At 46.3% G+C, this 19,917-nt stretch overlaps 1 protein-coding gene across 1 annotated transcript in view; it reads left to right on the forward strand.

Moving 5' to 3' along the window:
- LOC119442092 (sucrase-isomaltase, intestinal-like) overlaps positions 1-19,917 on the forward strand; it is an 81,876-nt gene that overhangs the window by 43,627 nt on the left and 18,332 nt on the right. Inside the window, 10 exon segments of the mRNA XM_037706819.2 lie at positions 886-1,054; positions 1,686-1,782; positions 3,552-3,664; positions 4,727-4,852; positions 6,137-6,385; positions 12,343-12,456; positions 12,736-12,820; positions 16,788-16,819; positions 16,821-16,918; positions 19,171-19,342. Coding sequence (XP_037562747.1) covers positions 886-1,054; positions 1,686-1,782; positions 3,552-3,664; positions 4,727-4,852; positions 6,137-6,385; positions 12,343-12,456; positions 12,736-12,820; positions 16,788-16,819; positions 16,821-16,918; positions 19,171-19,342 — 1,255 coding nt within the window.

Raw genomic sequence — 19,917 nt, forward strand, 5'->3', positions numbered from 1 at the left:
ATAAAAACGAGAGGAAAAGTGTTTGCGCTGAATTTTCTTCTCGGGCGCAGCCGATGGATAGTTATAACAAAACGAGAATTATATTGCTGAGTATGTGCTGACTTGCCTAATGGGGGCCTCCATGAGAATGTTATGCTACGATGAAGCTCCCAATATTGGTGTTCCGCTCCGTAGCATTAGGTAATCTTACATATGTTGTCACTTGGTATCGCTCTCCCTCACTCGCTCACTCACCGATATATTTACGTAAATAGAGGGCGAAAAAAGTGGACAAGATTAGACCCCACGTGTTTTCTTATCCAGTTTTCTCGCGTCCCCAAGTAGTCACGTAGACATGTACTGACAAGCTCAGTTTATAACCCTTGTTCTCCCGTATAACTCACTCACTCACTCACTCACTCACTCACTCACTCACTCACTCACTCACTCATCATCCACTCACTAACTCACTCACTCACTCACTCACTCACTCACTCACTCACTCACTCACTCACTCACTCACTCACTCACTCACTCACTCACTCACTCACTCACTCACTCACTCACTCACTCACTCACTCACTCACTCACTCACTCACTCATTCACTCACTCACTCACTCACTCACTCACTCACTCACTCACTCACTCACTCACTCACTCACTCACTCACTCACTCACTCACTCACTCACTCACTCACTCACTCACTCACTCACTCACTCACTCACTCACTCACTCACTCACTCACTCACTCACTCACTCACTCACTCACTCACTCACTCACTCACTCACTCACTCACTCACTCACTCACTCACTCACTCACTCACTCACTCACTCACTCACTCAAATTTCTCTCGCAATACACCGCCGCGTGTGTCACATGCTGCCTTCGAATGGATGTTACAGCTTCGACACAGGTGTTGGTGCGCTGGTGTTCGCGCACCAGTTCCTGCAGATATCGGCGCGCCTGCCCAGCGGCCTCGTGTACGGTCTCGGAGAGCAAGTGCATGACCGATTCCAGCACGACATGGGCTGGAGGACGTGGCCCATATTCAACAGAGACGCCTTCCCAGAGGTATACAGACGGCATCTGATGAAATCAGCAACGCAAACGTGTGGCCATTTCGCGCCAGTAGGTAGTGTGCTAGCAAAGTCTTAGATAGTGACAGGTAACTGAGAGTGGTGGTGGTGGTGGGGGGGGGGGGGGGGGGGGAGGCATGAGCGCGGTTTCCTTACTTGCACGCATGAGTTTTACGAGTAAACTTTCCATAGATTTCACATACTAAATAAGAAAGATGACGTCTCGCTAGTGTTGTTTGGTATATTAAACCTTGCTTGGCACAGGGGAACGCCACACTTTGAACTACGTCGTGAGCATATTAAGTGCACATTAAGTGTTTTAAGTGCTCCACGGCTCACCCGCCGTGGTTGCTTAGCGGCTATGGTGTTGGGCTGCTAAGCACGAGGTCGCGGGATCGAATCCCGGCCACGGCGGCCGCATTTCGATGGGGGCGATATGCGAAAACCTCCGTGTACTTAGATTTAGGTGCACATTAAAGAACCCCAGGTGGCCCGAATTATTCCGGAGTCCCCCACTACGGCGTGCCTCATAACCAGATCGTGGTTTTGGCACGTAAAACCCCATAATTTAATTTTTTTAAATTTTGCACCACGGCTTGGTACTCTTAAAATATTGTCTTCCACAGGACTACTCAAATCTGTATGGCTCGCACCCGATGTACATGTGCATCGAGAAGGACAACAACGCTCACGCCGTGCTTCTGCTCAACAGTAATGCCATGGGTAAGCACTGATTTGGTTAAGGGTCATTTTGCTATGGCTTGTCGACTGGCTTTTTCTCCTGGAGTTTTCGCCTGCGGACACGAAGCATTTCTGCCACGTGTTGGGACATGAGGTATATGACGAGACATATGGTATAAAGGTGGTATAGTCCCTTGTGTTGTATAGGATAAGCTGTTTTGGACAGTTTTCGGCAAACTTTCCAATTGTTTATGCCTTAGACGTTCACCTCCACCGTCATAGCACGACGGTACTGATAATCTTCACTTTTTGCATCTTATTAGGCTGCGAACATCCTCTAGCTGTAGCTCTCGTTGATACGTTCCGTAAAGTGCTTCGGTGTTCGCAGTGACTCCACTCACCGACACTCGGTGGTTATACTAGGGTATTCCATGGTGGAGAGGTACACAGATTGTGTAACCTCTTCTTGCAATCATAGGGAGCAATCCCTGCGCTATCGAACTCGGTGTATTGTCAGTCGCAGGTTATGAATTCTCTATATTGCTGGTGTCTAGCGCGTTACGTATTTTAACAGATCGTCTGCGACCCTATAGCAGTGAACGGCTTGCCACCGCAGGCATTTATACGGTATGGCATCTCACAAGTAATAGAGATACAGCGCATGCGAAAGATACCAAAGGGAAACATCTGCTTCTTTCGCATGATTGTGGAAGACAAAAAAAAAATTGTTAAGAGTTTTATAAGAAGGAAACCTTTTCTGAGCAGGTTTCCGCGCTACATCACGGTAAACGAAGGTGGTAATTACGTGGTATGGTGCCGCAATTACGTGGTATGGTAGTCAGCAATGGTACGCTGGTTGCAGGCTACTCCGTGACCATCTCTCCGAAAGCTTAGCGCATTCGACCGGATATAACAAGGGGAAAAAAAGGGCGAAGGGCACTTTGCGCTTCGATAGCAGCGACAGCAGAGGACCAAGCTTATCCGATGCACAGTATAGTGATAACGTCTCCATTGATGGGGTAGGCTCAAGGTATATGATGGAACGGAGTAATATTACATCCATGCTCATCGATTCGCAGTAGCGAGTCCAAATCGGCCTCCGAGATGTAGAAGAGGCGCGCGCGATTGGATACAACGTTAATCCATGTTTGCAGGCCGTTTTCGTCTTTCATGCTGACGCTGGCTTGGACGGCATACGTGACGTTTAATATTTGCTGTAGCCGGGCAAATCCACAGCGAGTACGATGTACCGATGGGCTTATCGTCTTGACGGCAGAAGGCGCAGCTAATGGTCCATTGAGTGGATTCCTGAACACTCGTATTTCGCTTCTTCAACTTTTCAGTGAACGCGGAGAAGATCATAACAGAGTAGGAAAGAATGACCTATACACGGCGATGTGCGCCAGGCTTTCGGTAACGCCGTAACGGCGTACGTGGCTGATGCGCGCGTCAGCGATTTGTGATACCACGTGACCACCATTCTGGTTTTCGGGACGTATCGAGGAGTCGTCATTAACAAACCCAACGCCACGAAGCTTGGCACCCCTTGGTTAGCATTTTGAATTTGATCACATTAAATAGTGATATGACTAATGATTTCTAGCGTGTTCGAAAAACAGAGGCATGATATCGTGAATACGGAGTCGTCAGCAATCTATAAAGCCAGAAAAATGATGCACAAAATGTTTCTGTCAGTAATTTTTTTCAGTAACTGGGAAATATATCATGAAAGCATTGTCCTGTGTCGCCGCAGAATTTTCCATGTTTGTTTCTTCAGCGTAATGCCTCACATGCAATGTTAAATTCCGCAGAGGTTCAGCTACAGCCAACCCCAGCTGTGACATTCCGGACCACTGGCGGTGTTCTTGATTTTTATTTCTTTATGGGTCCCACTCCCGAGGAAGTCGTCAGGCAATACACTGAGGTGAGTGCTCGGCAGCGGTTGCAACTGGTTATCACCCGCCGCTATAGTTTAGCTGCTTTAGCGTTAATTATGCTGCTGAGAAAGATCTACCGAACGTCTTAATCTTGTTAACATACGCACGAGCATTTCATGAAGTATTTAGAATCTAAAAAAAAGTCATACTAAATAAGTGTCAGCATTGTTTTTGTCGTCGCTCTCTCAGTACCGTAACACAACTAATGAAGTTATCTCATCTCTTCACTACAGGGTATGGCTAAAGTTTCTTCGTACGCTAATTAACTCGTCACAATGTACTAGAATAAATACGTTTATCAGTTCGTTTGCCAGACACTTTTCTCGTTAACATCACATGCCTTTCCTTTCTTTTTCTCTTTGGTCCGTGTTCCTTTATTGCATTTGACTGATTTGTTGTTTGCCAATAATGAGCAATGTTTTACCCACTCCTGCTTCCTGCAATAGCTTCATCAGGGCTGCAGTACGCAAAAATATATGTAACACTTTCTTGAATATGCGCACATTTTGTTTGATTAGAAAATCGTGTTATTAAAGCCAGTTGGAATCGGCTAGCTAGACAGGGGTAAATGGAGATCGCAGGGAGAGGCCTTCGTCCTGCAGTGGACATAAATATAGGCTGGTGATGATGATGATGATGATGATGATGATGATGATGATGATGATGAAAGCATCTGTGCAGATGACTACACGTAAAAAGGTTGTGTGTAATAATAATCGCATTATCAAAAGGTGGCGCTCTAGTAAATGCGACGCGCCAGTCACATTCATGTAACTGCCGAGAGTAAGCAGACAGTACTAAACATGCACAGGCGCAGAACACGCAAGCGCTTTAGTTTGCTGCAAGGAACAACTTGCCTGCATATTTGCCTATTGCAAAGTGTTTTATGCGTTCATTCCTCCTTTTCTATGCTAAATATATGCGCACGTACTATTTTTTCCTAATCGAACGCAATCCTAAAGTAACGCGTCACAGTGACACGAGTTGCGGAACTTTGTCGTAAGACTGTTTTCTTGACGCCAAAGAAAATGCACCCACCTGTTTCTCAGGCCGTCGGTCGTCCGTTGATGCCCCCGTACTGGGCTCTCGGCTTCCACCTGGGCCGCTGGGGTTACCGCACCACCGACTATGTGCGAGACACGCAGAAGAAGATGCGAGACATGAACATGCCGCAGGTGGGTTCGCACACTCTCGTTCTGGTGCATGTGTTTCGTTTCTGAAAATATCTTTTTCTGTCTCTCACTACAATCACTCTTACTGCTGATCATTTCTTGCGTCTTTTAACTGGTTTCCTTAGTCTTAAACAGAACAAAAATTATCACCAGCCCTTCCCCTGTCGAGAAAATGGGGGTAAGCGAAGCTTGTGGCAAGACAATGCTATCGCAGGCGTTATCAAAAGGCATTGTCACCGGAAAGGCATCGCTACAAAATACCGGCCCAGCTCATCACAATATTCCTCTAAAAGAGACTATAGTTCCTCGTCCTGATATAAAGCCAAACTGGCAACCTGAGGTAACTGAAAACTTCTCTAGAAATGAGGTCATGCTTTCGAACACAAACTTCTCTAATATTTGTGATAGTGCTGGTAGCATCGATATAGGGGCGCTATAACGTAAAACGATTTCAAACTGTTTTGATTCCAAACTCCTGACGTCAAATTTACGTAACCACCGACGCAAGCATCGGGCGGTGACCCGCAGCGTTGTCTGAACAACCCAATCAAACACTCTCCTCGTTTATAGGAGGTCACTTTTGTTCGCTTTCAAAACCAATAACATTGTCTACACTCAGCGGTTTTTCTTATCTAATTGGCTGACAAGAGGCGAAGAGCACGCTCTAGTGGAGAGGGTTTCGATGGGACCGAGCCAGCACAGTGAAAATAGATAACCGCATGAAGAGGGTGGTGCCGGCTTCTCCGATTGGTCAATTTTTAAATTGTGTCTTTAGCTCGAAGTGCAGAATTATTTTTTGTACGCCTCAACCGCTTCTAAAGTGCGTCTCGAAAAGCCATTGCCTGTAGGACCTCTGGGGTTAAGCAGTTGTGTTTCTTTCTGCGCTTACATATAACTTGCGTAGAAGTTTTTTTCGAAACAATTTATCTGATCGTAGAACTTTTTGTAAGTTGCATTTGGACAATCAGAGATTATAATCGATGACCAATCAAATCGTTCAACTAATTCCTCCAGTTTGCGCTGATCTACCACATTCACCCGCGATTTCATAGCTGGAAAATCTTGTGCGTTATTCCGAGATTCACAAGGTGTGGTACTCTGAGAAAAACGGCATGCCGTGAAATAGTGGTCAGCTAGACGTTGTACAATCACACATGAAGCTGAGTTGCAATTTGGAGCCCGTACAGCAATGTGGTCAAAACAAGCATGTGTCATTCTGCCATTAACAATTTCTTTAACGATTTAATTAACGAATACCTTGGGAAATTTCAACGCTCTCATCACCAGGATGTGGCTCACGTGGACAAAGACATCCTGTACAAGCACCGGCTGTTCACCCTGGACCAGAACAACTTCGCCAAGCTGCCACACCTCGTGAATGAGTTGCACGGCCGTGGACAGCGCGTCACTGTCGTCATGGAGCCGGGAGTGGTTGTGCCGCGTGGGGAACCCGGTCCTTACACTCCACTGGAGAGCGGAGAGCGACTCGGAGTGTTCGTCAACGACACCTGGGGCACGCAACCCATCCAGGGCTTGGTGAGATACCGGCCTCTTGCCGTCGTCGCTTAATATCTAGGTCGATCGTACGATAGGGTTCAATAATTGTTTGTAACGCTCCTGATTAAGGAACAAACGTTTTAAATAGAGCGACACATTGAACTTAAGATGCTCTTCCCATTTCTACTAAATATAAACTTTCGTTTCCTCGGGACATTGGGAAACCTAGCTGAAAACGGCCGTGAGACACTTTCAAACACTTGTATAAAAATGCTTTGTTAAGCGATATTTTGTACACACGAATTTATCTTCGCACACAGGTTTACCATAGTGGTCCACCCTTTTCTGCTAAGTTTGATCTTGCTGACGTTTATAGTTATGCTAGGGCTACGGGGTAAATTTCCCGCCGCTCGTAAAATTTAATCATATACGCTGTGGAGCGCTTGATTGGCGTAATTTATTGCGCCGCGCTTAATTCGCCGAAATACTTTGAATTCTGCCTGCACATAAACCATAAAGTTCCCCTTATTTTCGCCAAATATAAATTTCGTGTAGCATAGAGTTCTTTCCGGACACTGCGAAACATAAAGTAAAATGGCCATACAACGCTTTCAAGATCTTCAAAAGGGAATGTTTTACAAAGGTTGTATTTGATCCCCATCCAAGTTCGCACACAGCATTTGCCACAGCGCTTTCCCCTATGTTCGCTAAATTTGAATTCGGTGGCATTTGTAGTTATGCCAGGAATGCGTGGTACATTTCCCGCCGCTTGTAAGACTGTCCCATTGCTGCTCCCGGGAGCACTTATACACGTAATTTATTGCAAAGGCGAAAATTAAGCCACACACTTAGAACTTTACGTACACATAGCCCATAACGTGGTCATTGTTTTGCAAAGTATTAACTTTGTGGGACGAAGAGTTCCCTCTGCACAGCGGGTAACATGGCGTAAAAGAGCCATATAACGCTTTGGAGCACTTCGTTAACGAATGTTCTACAAACATTGTATCCTTAAATGAGGGCTTAGACATTTTTATTTATTGCCTAGTCAACTCGCACATCTGAAGATTGACCTGCACATTGGCTCTTACATTCCCCATATTTTCTCAATGTATAAAATTTACGAGTGATTTAGTTTCTTTCAAAACAGTTGTAAAAACCGGCATATAATGTTTTGAGCGCTTCTAGTCGCATTACCAGCATAAAGCATCACTTAAATCATGCATAATAGCCTGCTATGAAATATACATATTCAGAGCGTGCTGTATCGGCGACAAGCGAACGTTCAGTAACAGCATGTGTTATCAGAACAGTTTCTTTCTATACAGTCACGGCGAAAAGGGGGAAAAAAAGGAAGCTTGCACTATAGGGAGGATTTTTTTTTATGTGTGGCGGATGGGGGATTTGCGGCATGTCATATGCACTAAAGATTAACGCAAGAGCAACATGACTATATGCTGCATCTTATCATGCCGTATGCTTCTCTTAATGCTGTAATCATTAGGAATGATGTAAACCTCGATCATGTTAAAGATGGTTGACACGGCGATGAGAACCACCGATCCGGTATACGTGAGCTATTTGTGAGAGTACATTGAATCGCACCGAGAGCAGCTACCTTGTAGCCTCATTATTCATGACGTCATTTGATCCCACTGAGCCTCGTCAAATTGTGTTCGCTGAGGGAAACTAATATTCGGTCGGTCGTATGGACCCTTCTTCGTCAGTTTGATTGGCAGTAGTGTGCTCCAAAATGTGCAGTTGCAATAGACAGTATACGCGAAAATAAACTTCCCGACTGTGACGCTATTATTCTGTGGAAAAAGTCCTGCTGCGCGTCATTTTGAAATTAATTGTGAATACCAGCCCAATAAACCAAACGCTCTCTCGCGCTTAGGCTGTCAATCTGAATGCAGTGGCAGTCGGGCGAGACGGTCGTGTTTGTTGAGGTTCAGTCCAGCTAGCTCCGCCCAGTCTACCTTTTAAGCTAGTTTGTCGCCTTTCTGCTTTTATGGCGAACCCCGGTCAACACCGCATTCACGCACTCGACGTCAACCTTGACCATCCTGCTCCCCCCCCCCCCCCCCCTCCTCCATCCGCACCCCCACCCCTTTTTATCTGCCCCGCTTTGTCACGAGTAGCGTCGTGCAGCAAGGAACACGTCAGTGTAGAAAACGCCGCAAGATGACCGCCATCGCGCCTTGTGGTAGCAGAGAGAACAGCGGTTAAGCTGGTGGTCACGCACTGAATTTCGCCGCATTTAGCTATACCTCGAAGTTTCTTCCCGTGACAAGGAAAACCTTGCCATCTCTCAACAAGAACAAACTACCACGTCTACCAAGTGTCATTTCTTTTTTAGCTGAACCAAGTTTCTAAAAATGGCGTGTGGCAGGTATAGCACAATTCTAACCCTTGAGCTAAGTTACGTGATGAGGCGGCCATTGCTACTACGAAAAATAAAAATGCTTAGTTGGATAACCAAAATAATTACACAAATTAACTTCTTAATTATTTTACGACACATATTTCAATCTACGAATTATAGCCGGTGAGTTCTCAACACGTGTCCACGTAACCACGGTGTAACAGGTGTTAGCTTTTTATGATGTATATAGCTGCTGGAATTAGCGCGATCTCCTCATTGCCAAATTGACTCGTAATAGATCGTCAGGAAAGGACAAGGTGACCAATTGGATACTACGAAACTTCGCAGACAAGGCCATAAATAGACTCCTCGACTACACGAATAACTGCCGAGAAAAAGGCTAGCTCTCGACAGAATGGAAGTACGCAGAAGTCACTATGATGCCAAAAGCCAACAAGCTAGAAATCGGCAACATACAGCCCATCTCCCTTACTTCCTGCGCCGGAAAGCTTCTCGAACACATGGTCCACGATCGCGTCACCACATACCTCGAAGACTCAGGACTCATGCCTGACATCATATTTGGCTTCCGATAGCTCCTCTCAGCACAACATATACTCCTGCAGCTCAAGGAAGACCTGTTAGACTACCTAGAACGCCACAAGAACTTCTCTATTTTAGCAATAGAGGGAGAGAAAGGATGCATAGAAAGGCAGGGAGGTTAACCAGAGGTAGTTCCGGTTGGCTACTCTGCACGGGGCGAAGGAGTAGGGGGATTAGGAGTAAGGGAGAGAGAGAGAGAGAAAGAGAGACGAGCACAAACAAACCGCGTAAATTATAGAGCAGTAGGGGGTGGCGTTCTTAAAGTCGGTTGTGAAGGCCCGTAGACCGCAGGAACCTTAGCAACGCGAGTAAGGCCTTCAGCGCGGATGTTCTTTAGGAGCACTGACCTAAAGCTTTTAGTTATGATAGTGGTTGATTGTCCAATTGGTCCAGCACTCTGCACATCGCTTGCCTCTCGGTACTATAGCGCGGGCAGACAAGGCTAATGTGTGCGAGCGTCTCATCGCTGCTGCACATGTCGCACGTGGGGCTGTTGGCCATTACAATAGAGAAGGCCTATGAATTCGTAAATGCAACGCCTAGCCACAGGCAGTACAGCATGGCCTGTTCACGTCGTGGTAATCCAGGCTGGAGATGCATCCGTATATCCGGAGACAACGAACGCGAACGACACATGGTGAAAGTGTTCGAGTCCCACAGGAGCAAAGTACATTCACGGGTCACCAATCGCAGCCCAACCGCAGAGTCTGTTCGCGAAAGCGTAATCAAGACACATTGACCACTTTCATGTGCAAATCGGAAGGCTTCGTCGGCGCGGTCATTCCCGCTGATGTTGCAATGTCCTGGAAGTCATTCAAAGATTAGGTTGTGTCGCTTGCCATGGCTGCGATGATATATCTCTCGTATTTCTGAGGCCAGTCGTTCATTGGGTCCATGACGACGACGAAGAAGTGGCTCTTGTGTGGAACCCCGTTTTCCAGTGCTCTCATTTTACGAGTATTTGTGTGTGTTTTCGGGAGGCGCCGCTCCCGAGACCTTCGGCGATGGAAGCAGAGCCTTCAATAGTATTAAGCATGAAGCAATCCTCCAGAATCTCCAAGACACAAACTGCGGAATCCGGACCTACCAATACGTACAGGACTTCATAAAAACCGCATGGCTACGGTGGGTAGCGGCAACCTCTGAAGCGACAAATTCGAAATACCCAACAAAGGCACTCCACAAGGGTCAGTCATTTCACATTTGTTGTTCAATCTTATTATGATTAAGCTCCCGCAACAACTCGATGACATCGAAGGCTTAAACGATGCGATATACGTTGGCGATATAACGTTAGGGACAAAAGCACCCACAACCGCCCAACAGTAAACTGCCCTCCAATATGCAATCGACCAGACAGAATGGTACCTCGCATAATGCGGTCTCCAGTGCGTCTCCGAAAAATCAGTGCTACTTATTATACTCAAGACAAGGAACAGGTGAAGACAACCAGCCCACGTCGCCCCAGATCCCGAAGTCACACTGAATGGATTCGATATCCCACAAGTTAGCTCCCTCCACGTCCTCGGCGCCTCATAAAACAGAAAAACGGAGATAGCGCAGCTACATTTCCGAAGCTCCAGGAGACCTAACACAAGTCACTCATATCATAGGCGCATAACTATCCAAAGAAGAGGACTGAAAGAGCACAAAACCATCCAAATAATCCAAGCCCTCCTCGTAAGCCAGATCACATATGGCACCCCGTATCTACTCCTTAAGAAAGCTGACATTGAAAAACTCAATATCATCATCAGAAAAGCAACCAAGAGCTGCACTAGGACTTCCCAGTATGACCTCAACAACGACACTCCTCAAACCTGGCCTCCATAACACCTGGAAGAAATGGGTGAAGCGTACAGGGCCAGTCAGCTGGAACGCCTTAAGCTGACTCAAACACGCAGAGCAGTACTTCGCAAACTCGCATACAGCGAAAATTTCATAGCTGACTAAGACGTGAAAGCCCGATTACCGCCACTTCTCCGAGACCTTATCTCAGTCGATCCAATACCTCGCAACATGCATCAACACGCCACAAAGACCGAAGACAAGCAAGAATTCGCGCGCTAAGCAAGAAATAGTCAAAGAACCCCAACACGAGATATACAGATGCGGCAAAGTACCCAGGTAGAAGAGCATGTGCAATTAGCGTGACCAACAACCAAAGGAATGAGCTAGACGCTGCCAGCTATATCGGCCAGAAATCCAGAAACGGCAAAGGAAGTGGACATGGTCCTCCGCATCGCCACATGCAAGGACACAGCCATCGTCTTTAGCGACTCACAAACCGCGTGTAGAAACTTACAAAAAGGCCGTATCTCTGCCGCAGAAGTGAAAATTCTAGCCGAAATCACAAGACGACAACAACTCACCGAGACCTACGTCGCATGGACCCCAGGCGACGAACACCTGGCAGGAAACGAAGCAGTACATGCTGTCGCCCGACAGTATACCAGCCAGGACTTCTTACCGCACAGGCTCTGGAAAGCGACGAGGTTGGAGACATTTCCATCAACTACGCCGCAATATTGCAACCGTGACTACCGACTGGAAAGAAGAGAATATCCACTACCACAACCAAAATTAAGCAAGGAAGAAGCCACCACCCTCCACAGACCACAAACGAATACATACCATGGAATTATCATGTACCGATGCACCCCACACATTTCTCATGTCTATGCTGATTCTGTGATGTACCGGACACCCTCCAACACATAAAATTGGCATGCCAACACCGCGAGAAAAGCGTTCAAGATGAAGCTTCAGTATCGCTACAAGCTATCGAAGAAACGTTAATGTTAATGGTACCGAGCCTGAAGGATCAGGGAAGTCTGGTGGACTGGGCACGGGCCGCAGCATTAGCCAACAGCTTACTGGACAGAAAGAGCCGTCGACCTAGGGCGAAGAAAGAACATTTTGTTGCTGTTTCGCGCAATAAACGTTTACACCTCCTCCTCGTCCATTTATAACCCTTCCATCTCGCTGTCATTCTCTTAGCTCCACCCTTCTTTCTTTTTATTGACAGGGTTGGCCCGGTACCATCGTGTTTCCTGACTTCGGGAATCCAGCGACTCAAGCCTGGTGGTCGGAACAACTGCACGAATTTCACCAGGTCGTGCCTTTCGACGGCCTCTGGATTGTAAGCCATGTTCGCCTTAGCTTTCCCAAATGTGATACATCGTTTTTGGCAAACTCGTCATTTACTCTCTGTATACGTCGCGTCGGAGAAGTGAAATCAACGCGTTTTTTAGTTTTTACGCCTCATTATGTTTCTTAAGAATTTACGATATCCATTATAACTCTTGCGCTAAGGAATGAGACCCGTAACAAGACATTGATGCGTTCTAGCTCCTTTTCTTTCTCTTTAGTGAACCTGACAGCTGGCGTACCTTATAACCGTCATTATTTATTTTCACAGACTGCCAATGAGCCGTCTAACTACGCCAATGGCTCGATCAATGGATGCCTCCAGGACAATCTAAATCAGCCACCGTACAAACCAAGTAAGCCAATAACGATCTTAGTCTTCCTGTTTAACATCAGAGAGAAAAGATAAAAGGACAATACCCAATACCCGACCTCCGCTTTTATTACGTTCCCGTAGCATGTTTGAAACCACGTTTCACTAAAACGCTATTTAAAATGTCCTGTATTCGGTAGTTCAATTAATTCGGGCGTTTTGTGCGCCGTTTACATACGCCGGGCATGAACAGCAGAATATAAAAGTGAGCAAGGCCAGAAGTGATGCGTTAATGCGAAATAATTATATGCCCCCTTACGCGAAAATCCGTCGGCGTGACCGAAAGATGGTACAAAGATGGTCGACGCCGCAAAGAGTACGAACACGTAAAAAAAAAAAAATGCTTGGATTGACGTCACATTTCTCAGAGAGGTTCCCTTAAACGAAATAAGTAAATGGCTTTGAAAAGTAAATTTGGTAAATTTCGGTCTGTATGGGAATCTAGCCCGGGCCGCCGGGGCGCGAGACGAGCACGCTTCCTCGATGCCATGGCGGGTCCACGTTTTTGTCTGGCTAAAGGTGTGCCTAGTGCGTGCGTGATTACACACGTCACGTCGCAGCCATGTGGCTGACTAAAGGCGTGGCCTAGTGCGTGCATCTTTGGGCACGTGACGGCGCAAATAATGGGGAGGAGGTGGAGCCACGTCATGAGTATATATAAAATGAGCGTGTTCATGACGTTCCGAGGTCTAAGAGCGGTATAACGCTTTCGCATTCCCACACGTTAGCATACTTAAGTATCTTTGGTGAATTTTTGAAAACTTCATCATCATCATCATCATTAAGTCCAATCAGCGCTCTTCAATACTCCTGTCTTGAGCCAGCTGCCATCATATTATGTCTGCGAATTTCCTAATTTCGTCAAACCACCTAGTTCCTTTCACTTGGCCCTCATTCTGCAACTCCGGTTACCCGACCTATGCATTCCATGTCCTGTACAACTCGATTTCTTCCTTTTAATATCAACTAGAATATCGGCAACCCCCGTTGGCTCTCAAATCCACACCGCGGTCTTCCTGTCTCACAATGTCATGCCTATCGTTTTCCGTTGCATCGCTCGTTTGAAGCTTAGTTTACAGGGCGAAAACCAGCTGATCAAGAGGTCGCGCACCCGATTAATTGCTGTACGAGCTCAGCCTAAATCTGGATGCGACGAATATGCGTAGCCTACACGAAGCGGAATCTAACCGAATTACTGCAATAATTTAATTACTCATTCGCAGAAAAGAAATAAAGATATAGTTGGATACCAAATAGGTCTTTGGAAAATCTCCACAATACTTGTTTGGCCGTCCCTTCGATGTCTCTACCAACCACTGCGCCTTATGTAGACTGTCGACACTGAGGGATCCATCTGGCCGCCTTGCCCGCTTGCATGACTGGGCTGTTACTGGACTTCGGCCTGCGCGTCGTGTATCAATCTGGCCGTAAACACACCGACGCGGACTCTCTCTCTCTCTCGCTCGCTCGTATCCTATGACACAGCTGGTATCTCTGTCATCGACCCTATGTTCTTTAGCTACCAGCGCAATTAGGCTATGGCTGCTGAGTAACGCAAGGATATCTCAATTGCATCACTCCCAGACTGCCTTTCCGACTGGCCGATGCCACAATCATTCGGCGCTCTCCGCCGTTAAGCTTCTCACTTTGCGGTGTGGGATGAGCTGCTATATCGCCCAAATTACTTTTGCGATGGCCGCGACGGGTTGTTCGTCGTCGCTTGCCACCTTTTCGCCGAAGTACAGTACGCCCAACTTTCCAATACAAGCCGCGATGCATCCACGCAGGCCTGTTCAACACTTATGCCTGTTTAAAACTTATGCGTAGGATGGATAACCGGTGGACCATTAGAGTTACAGAATGAATACCAAGGGAAGGGAAGCGCAATCGAGGACGGCAGAAGACTAGGTGGGGTGATGAAGTTAGGAAATTTGCACGCGCACGTTGGAATCAGCTAGCGCAAGACTGGGGTAATTGCAGATCGCAGGGAGAGGCCTTCGTCCTGCAGTGGACATAAATATAGGCTGATGATGATGATGATGATGATGATGATGATGATGATGATGATGAAAACTTATGCCAGGCTACTTCTGCGTTTTTACTGGTGTATAGAATATGACTTGTACGGAGGTACTCATGTGCAGCGTGCCAACGCCGAAAGTATGTTTCCTGCTCGCCGTCCTTGCAGCCAACTCCGTACACTGCATGTCCGTCAGACCACTTAAGCATTGATATTTACGGGCCTCTTCCTTGCGCGAATGGATTATTGTACAGCTGCATTATTGTCACTATCGACCATCTGACGAACTATGCCGAAACAGCTGACTAAACCAAGCGCCAGAGCCCAAGACGTTGTGTCCTTAATCTCGCAACATTGCATTCTTCGTCACAGAGCGCCCCGAGAATGAGTCACTGAGGATGTGCCTTCTTTTAAAAGTAGTTGATGCGCTTATCGCTGCATGCCGTACTGTTCTTAAAGCAATAACTTACCGCTAACACGACCGACACAAAAAAAGCTGACAGTTTAAACGCTATACGTTCATTTCATCGTAATTATTGTGCCTGTCACGTTAACGTTAAGTATGAACCGACTAGTCCAAGAACAAGTTCAAGTTGTACTGTTCAACGCACTACTAGTGCCTGTTACTCACAGACAGACGGCATGATCGAGCGATTCTGATCACACCAACTGCCATGTTTTATCTTTCGTGACCTACGCATGCAACACCTACCCACAGACCACGAAAGCTTTCCCACAGCTGAGGCAACATTATACTGTCGCTTTTTTGCGGGCATATGACATAGATGGCCACTTCTTCACAGTACTTTCAAATTATGGTTATGGGAACGTTCTGTATTGTATAGCGCAAGAAAAGCTAGAAAAAGGGCTGCAATAAAGGCAAAATTTAAGTCTCGCAAACGAATGTTTTAAGCTTCGTGAGCCTAACACTTATCCATAGTCGGTTCACGTTTCAGAATTTTGGCTGAACCGTCTTCGTTAACGACTTGGCTCTCAGCAAAGAGTTTCCTACAAAAAAAAAGAAGTTGGTGCCCTTTCATTCTGTGAAAAAGGATGACGAGTGAAGCTTTTAGTGTGTTCTTCTAAAATGACGAAATTATATATATATATATATATATATATATATGCAATTAAAGCATCAGCATCAAGACAATGACATCCTTATCCTCCTTCATTCACCGTAATTCACCTTAATCGACCTTAATCAGGCGTCATCCATCCTAATCCACCTTAATACACCCTAATCCACCTTAATCCTCCTTCATCCACCTTAATTGGTGGATTGGTTGCTAGACTACCCCTCCGCGGGTCGGCCCGGTATTGCACTATCTTCAGGATCGGCCCACTGTTTTCTCTGTCAAAGCGACTTATTTCTGTACACCCTGTTGACGCACGCACTGTTGGTCAGAACCTAGCTTCAGACCTAAATTACTAAAAGGAACGCTGGCTCTAGTGTCTACGGGAGCTGCAAGCATAGCGGTTGAGCAAGCATGAGAATAATCGTTAGTACGTTGCTTTGCCTAAACTCCGTCCTTCTGGCTTGAAACGGCTTTCTTTGTGACTTTGCGAGCTGATCACTTCCAACAACATATAACGTCACAAATGCAGCAATTCGCAACGATTATGTATGCGCGCAGAGTATCGTCACCTTCGTGCATAAAAAAAAAGAAAACGATCGCTTCGAAATTTTGGCTAGTAAAGGCCTATAAAGCGTACTAAATAAAGGCAAATAAACGTCTGAAGCCGCCAGTACAAATATAACACAAATTCAGGCCCCAAACACAATTTTCATGGTAGATGAACGACTGCAGCATCAGAGCTCCCTCTAGTAATTTTAGTAGGAAACTCTATGGTTCTCATGACTCCAATTTCTGTGTTGTCCTCACTTTTCGTTGATCGGTCGGTAATGCCGTGTGTACGGTCTACGCAGAGACGAAAGGGCACCGCCTGTTCGAGCGAACCTCTGTGCATGGACGCTGTACACTGGTTCAAGGGAAACAAGCACCGCCACTACAATGTCCACAACCTCTACGGGAAGGCCATGAGCCAAGCAACAGTCAAGTAAGTGGCACGCCGCTCAGGATATCTTCGTTCTATTTAAATTCTTGTAAATGCAGCAGACGGCAGAGGAGAAAACGCCTCGATTGAATACATTACGGAAAAGAGCGATACTCCAGCGGCAAATGAAGCAGAGTAAATTAGTTTGCACGCGCAATAATGGAGTACCAAAAAAAGTTTTCGAAGGGCGTTAAGTACCTTTTGTTCCCAGAGGCCGTAGTCTCGTTAAGTGACCATTAAGAGTAATGGAATTACTCATTCAACGTACTGCGAATATCGCATCTGGGGCGCTATAACGTTAAGCTATTCCCAAAACTGTTTTTATTCCAATCTCGTGACGTCAAATTTACGTAACCACCAACGCAAGCATCGGGCAATGAACCGCAGCGTTGTCTGAACAACCCAATCAAACACTCTCCTCATTTATCACCTTTGTTCGCTTTCAAAACGAATAACATTACCTGCACTGAGAGGTGTTTGTTATCTAATTGGCTGACAAGAGGCGAGGAGCACGCTCTAGTTGAGAGGGTTTCGATGGGGCCGAGCCAGCACAGTGAAAATAGATAACCGCATGAAGAAGGTGGTGCCGGCTTCTCCGATTGGTCCGCTTCGCCTTACTTAGCTTGCGGTGGCTGGTCGAAAATCTGCGGCGGCGTGCAACAGGAAGGATAAGAATGCCGCTAAAACGGATCCTCAGCAAGGAAGAGTTGGCAGAGCGATGTCGTATGCATGCCGAAAGGGCTCGATAACGTTTTACTGTCACGCAAAAAGGTTTATCATGCGCAAATAAATACATGCTCACTGGCAGGTGCGAGTAGCGAGGGCCTGTGCGATCGGCGGGCAGCCATCTTGTATTCCTTTCGGAACGGGGCAGTCTCTGGCTATTCAGAAAAGAAAATTAGTTTTGTTCGGCCTATTAATAGCATTTTTTCGCGTACACGTCACTTTGACGCGGTGAGTTTTCGCGGTTTTGTGAGGTCGCGTGACCGACAGGCGAAGTGGGCGTAGCCCGAAAACATTGGACCAATAGCAGAGGGCTAATGGTGAAAAGGCGTCGAATCAGGAATAATTATTTTTCTTTTGTGCTGTTTAATCATGCATAATCAGCGTGTACACGTTATATCAGATGGGGAGCTATCGCGGTTTTCGTGACGTCGCGTGACAGACAGGCGAAGTTGGGAGTGGGCCGAAAATGTTTTGACCAATCGTGGTGGGCTGATTGCAGAATTGGAATAGAAAAGTTTGAAATAGCTTTACGTTCTAGCGCCCCTGTTGCACAACACCCTTGTTTTGTAACTTTGTTTTATAGCACTACCCGTACAAATTACGCTCCCAAAATTAGGCGAGCAAGTTTCGTCTTGATGCAGCAGACAATACTTGTGGGCGCCTTCATGTTATGTTTTTACTGCACAAGCAAGACCTCACTTGCAGCAGTGCCCTTTCTTAAGTTGTTTGGTGCACTGCTGCTATAATAACGTATTTGGCGTTTTAGGAATCTACCTTTAAATTGGTGATTTGTACAGAGATATAAAAATAATAAATGTTCTATATACATAATAAATGTCAATATAGGTGAATAAATGCTCCTGCGCTTCCAATTGTCGACTAATTAGCACTGCATGTCACTTGCTAGCCTCGTTAGTTTGTACAGGCAGAGAGACTACACGAGAAAGACGGTGGTATCGGGTTCGCTCCTCGGACGAGAACGAATGTTTCGTCAGGCCTGGCCTACACGAACATCAGCGCGAGCGGCTATAAATGCGCTGCTGCGTTACTTGAAAGAAACAGAAAGATTGTGCAACAAATTGTGACTGTGCGACAATGCGACGTTGAATGTTTTTGTACGTGGCTCTGCACACTGTCTGTGACGATGTGGCGCCTTGACAGACTTTGTGATAGCGCTCACACAGTCTTCTATTGTCCATCCGTGCCTTTTTTCATTTCTTTTCTCTCGTCATTCAACCCGTTCTCCCCTTCTCCAGTACAAGGTAGCCATCTGAATAAATCATCTGGTTAACCTCCCTCTCTTTACCTTTATTTATATCTCTCTCCCTTTCTTCGGCCGCGAAGGCTTTTTTTCCGAGAAAGCCGCTGCAGGGCTTATTTGTACATACATGCTACTTTGAGCTGGATGCCAATTATTTCTTTTATGAATCGAGTGAGCCGGCTGACCACGTAATCAACCACGTGCCGTCGACGGAGTTTCTTTGCCACTGAGCTTTAACTCTTGCTTTGTCCTCTCGACTGATTCGCAGTGCCCTGAACGCGCTGTCCGGAGGCCGGCGCAGCCTAGTCATGTCTCGCTCGACGTTCCTGGGCAGTGGTCGCTACGTGGGCCACTGGCTGGGTGACAACGCCAGCCGTTGGCCGGACCTGGGTCACTCTATCGTCGCCATGCTCGAGTTTGGCCTCTTCGGCATACCACTGGTGATTGACTCGCGTCGATTTCTCTTTCAACTGGGAACTTGACGCGAATGACTGAATATTTGTGGCTTTAATCAATACTTGTTGTTGATGTACGCTCTATAGGGCTGCATGAGGCAACGGGAGGTTGTGTTAGATAATGTCGTGAGTCGTTTACTGTGTCTTTCCGTTTGTCACTCGGCTGTCATATATTCTTTTTTTTCTTCTTTTATGTTGGGTATGTGAACTGGTATTTTTCGTATGTAAATGGTACGGTTCGTACTATTTGGTTCGCTTATATGACAAGCAATAGCACGTGCCTCTCACTGGTGTCAATGTCTTATTTATACCGATGTAGGAATGAAATAGATTTCGTACTCTCTGCCGACCTCAACATAGTGCAGGATGTGGAAGTGTTAGGTAGGGTAAAGTGCAGTGACCATAGGTTGGTGAGGTCTAGGATTTCTCCCAATTTGAAGAGAAAAAGAATAAAATTAGTCAAGAAGAAACAGGCCAACCTAGACGCAGTAAGGGTAAAAGCAGACCAATTCAGGCTGGTGTTCGCAAACAAATATGCATCTTTAGACCAGGAAGATGAA

The sequence above is a fragment of the Dermacentor silvarum genome, chromosome 2, assembly GCF_013339745.2.
Source record: "Dermacentor silvarum isolate Dsil-2018 chromosome 2, BIME_Dsil_1.4, whole genome shotgun sequence".
NCBI classification, from domain to species: Eukaryota; Metazoa; Arthropoda; class Arachnida; order Ixodida; family Ixodidae; genus Dermacentor; species Dermacentor silvarum.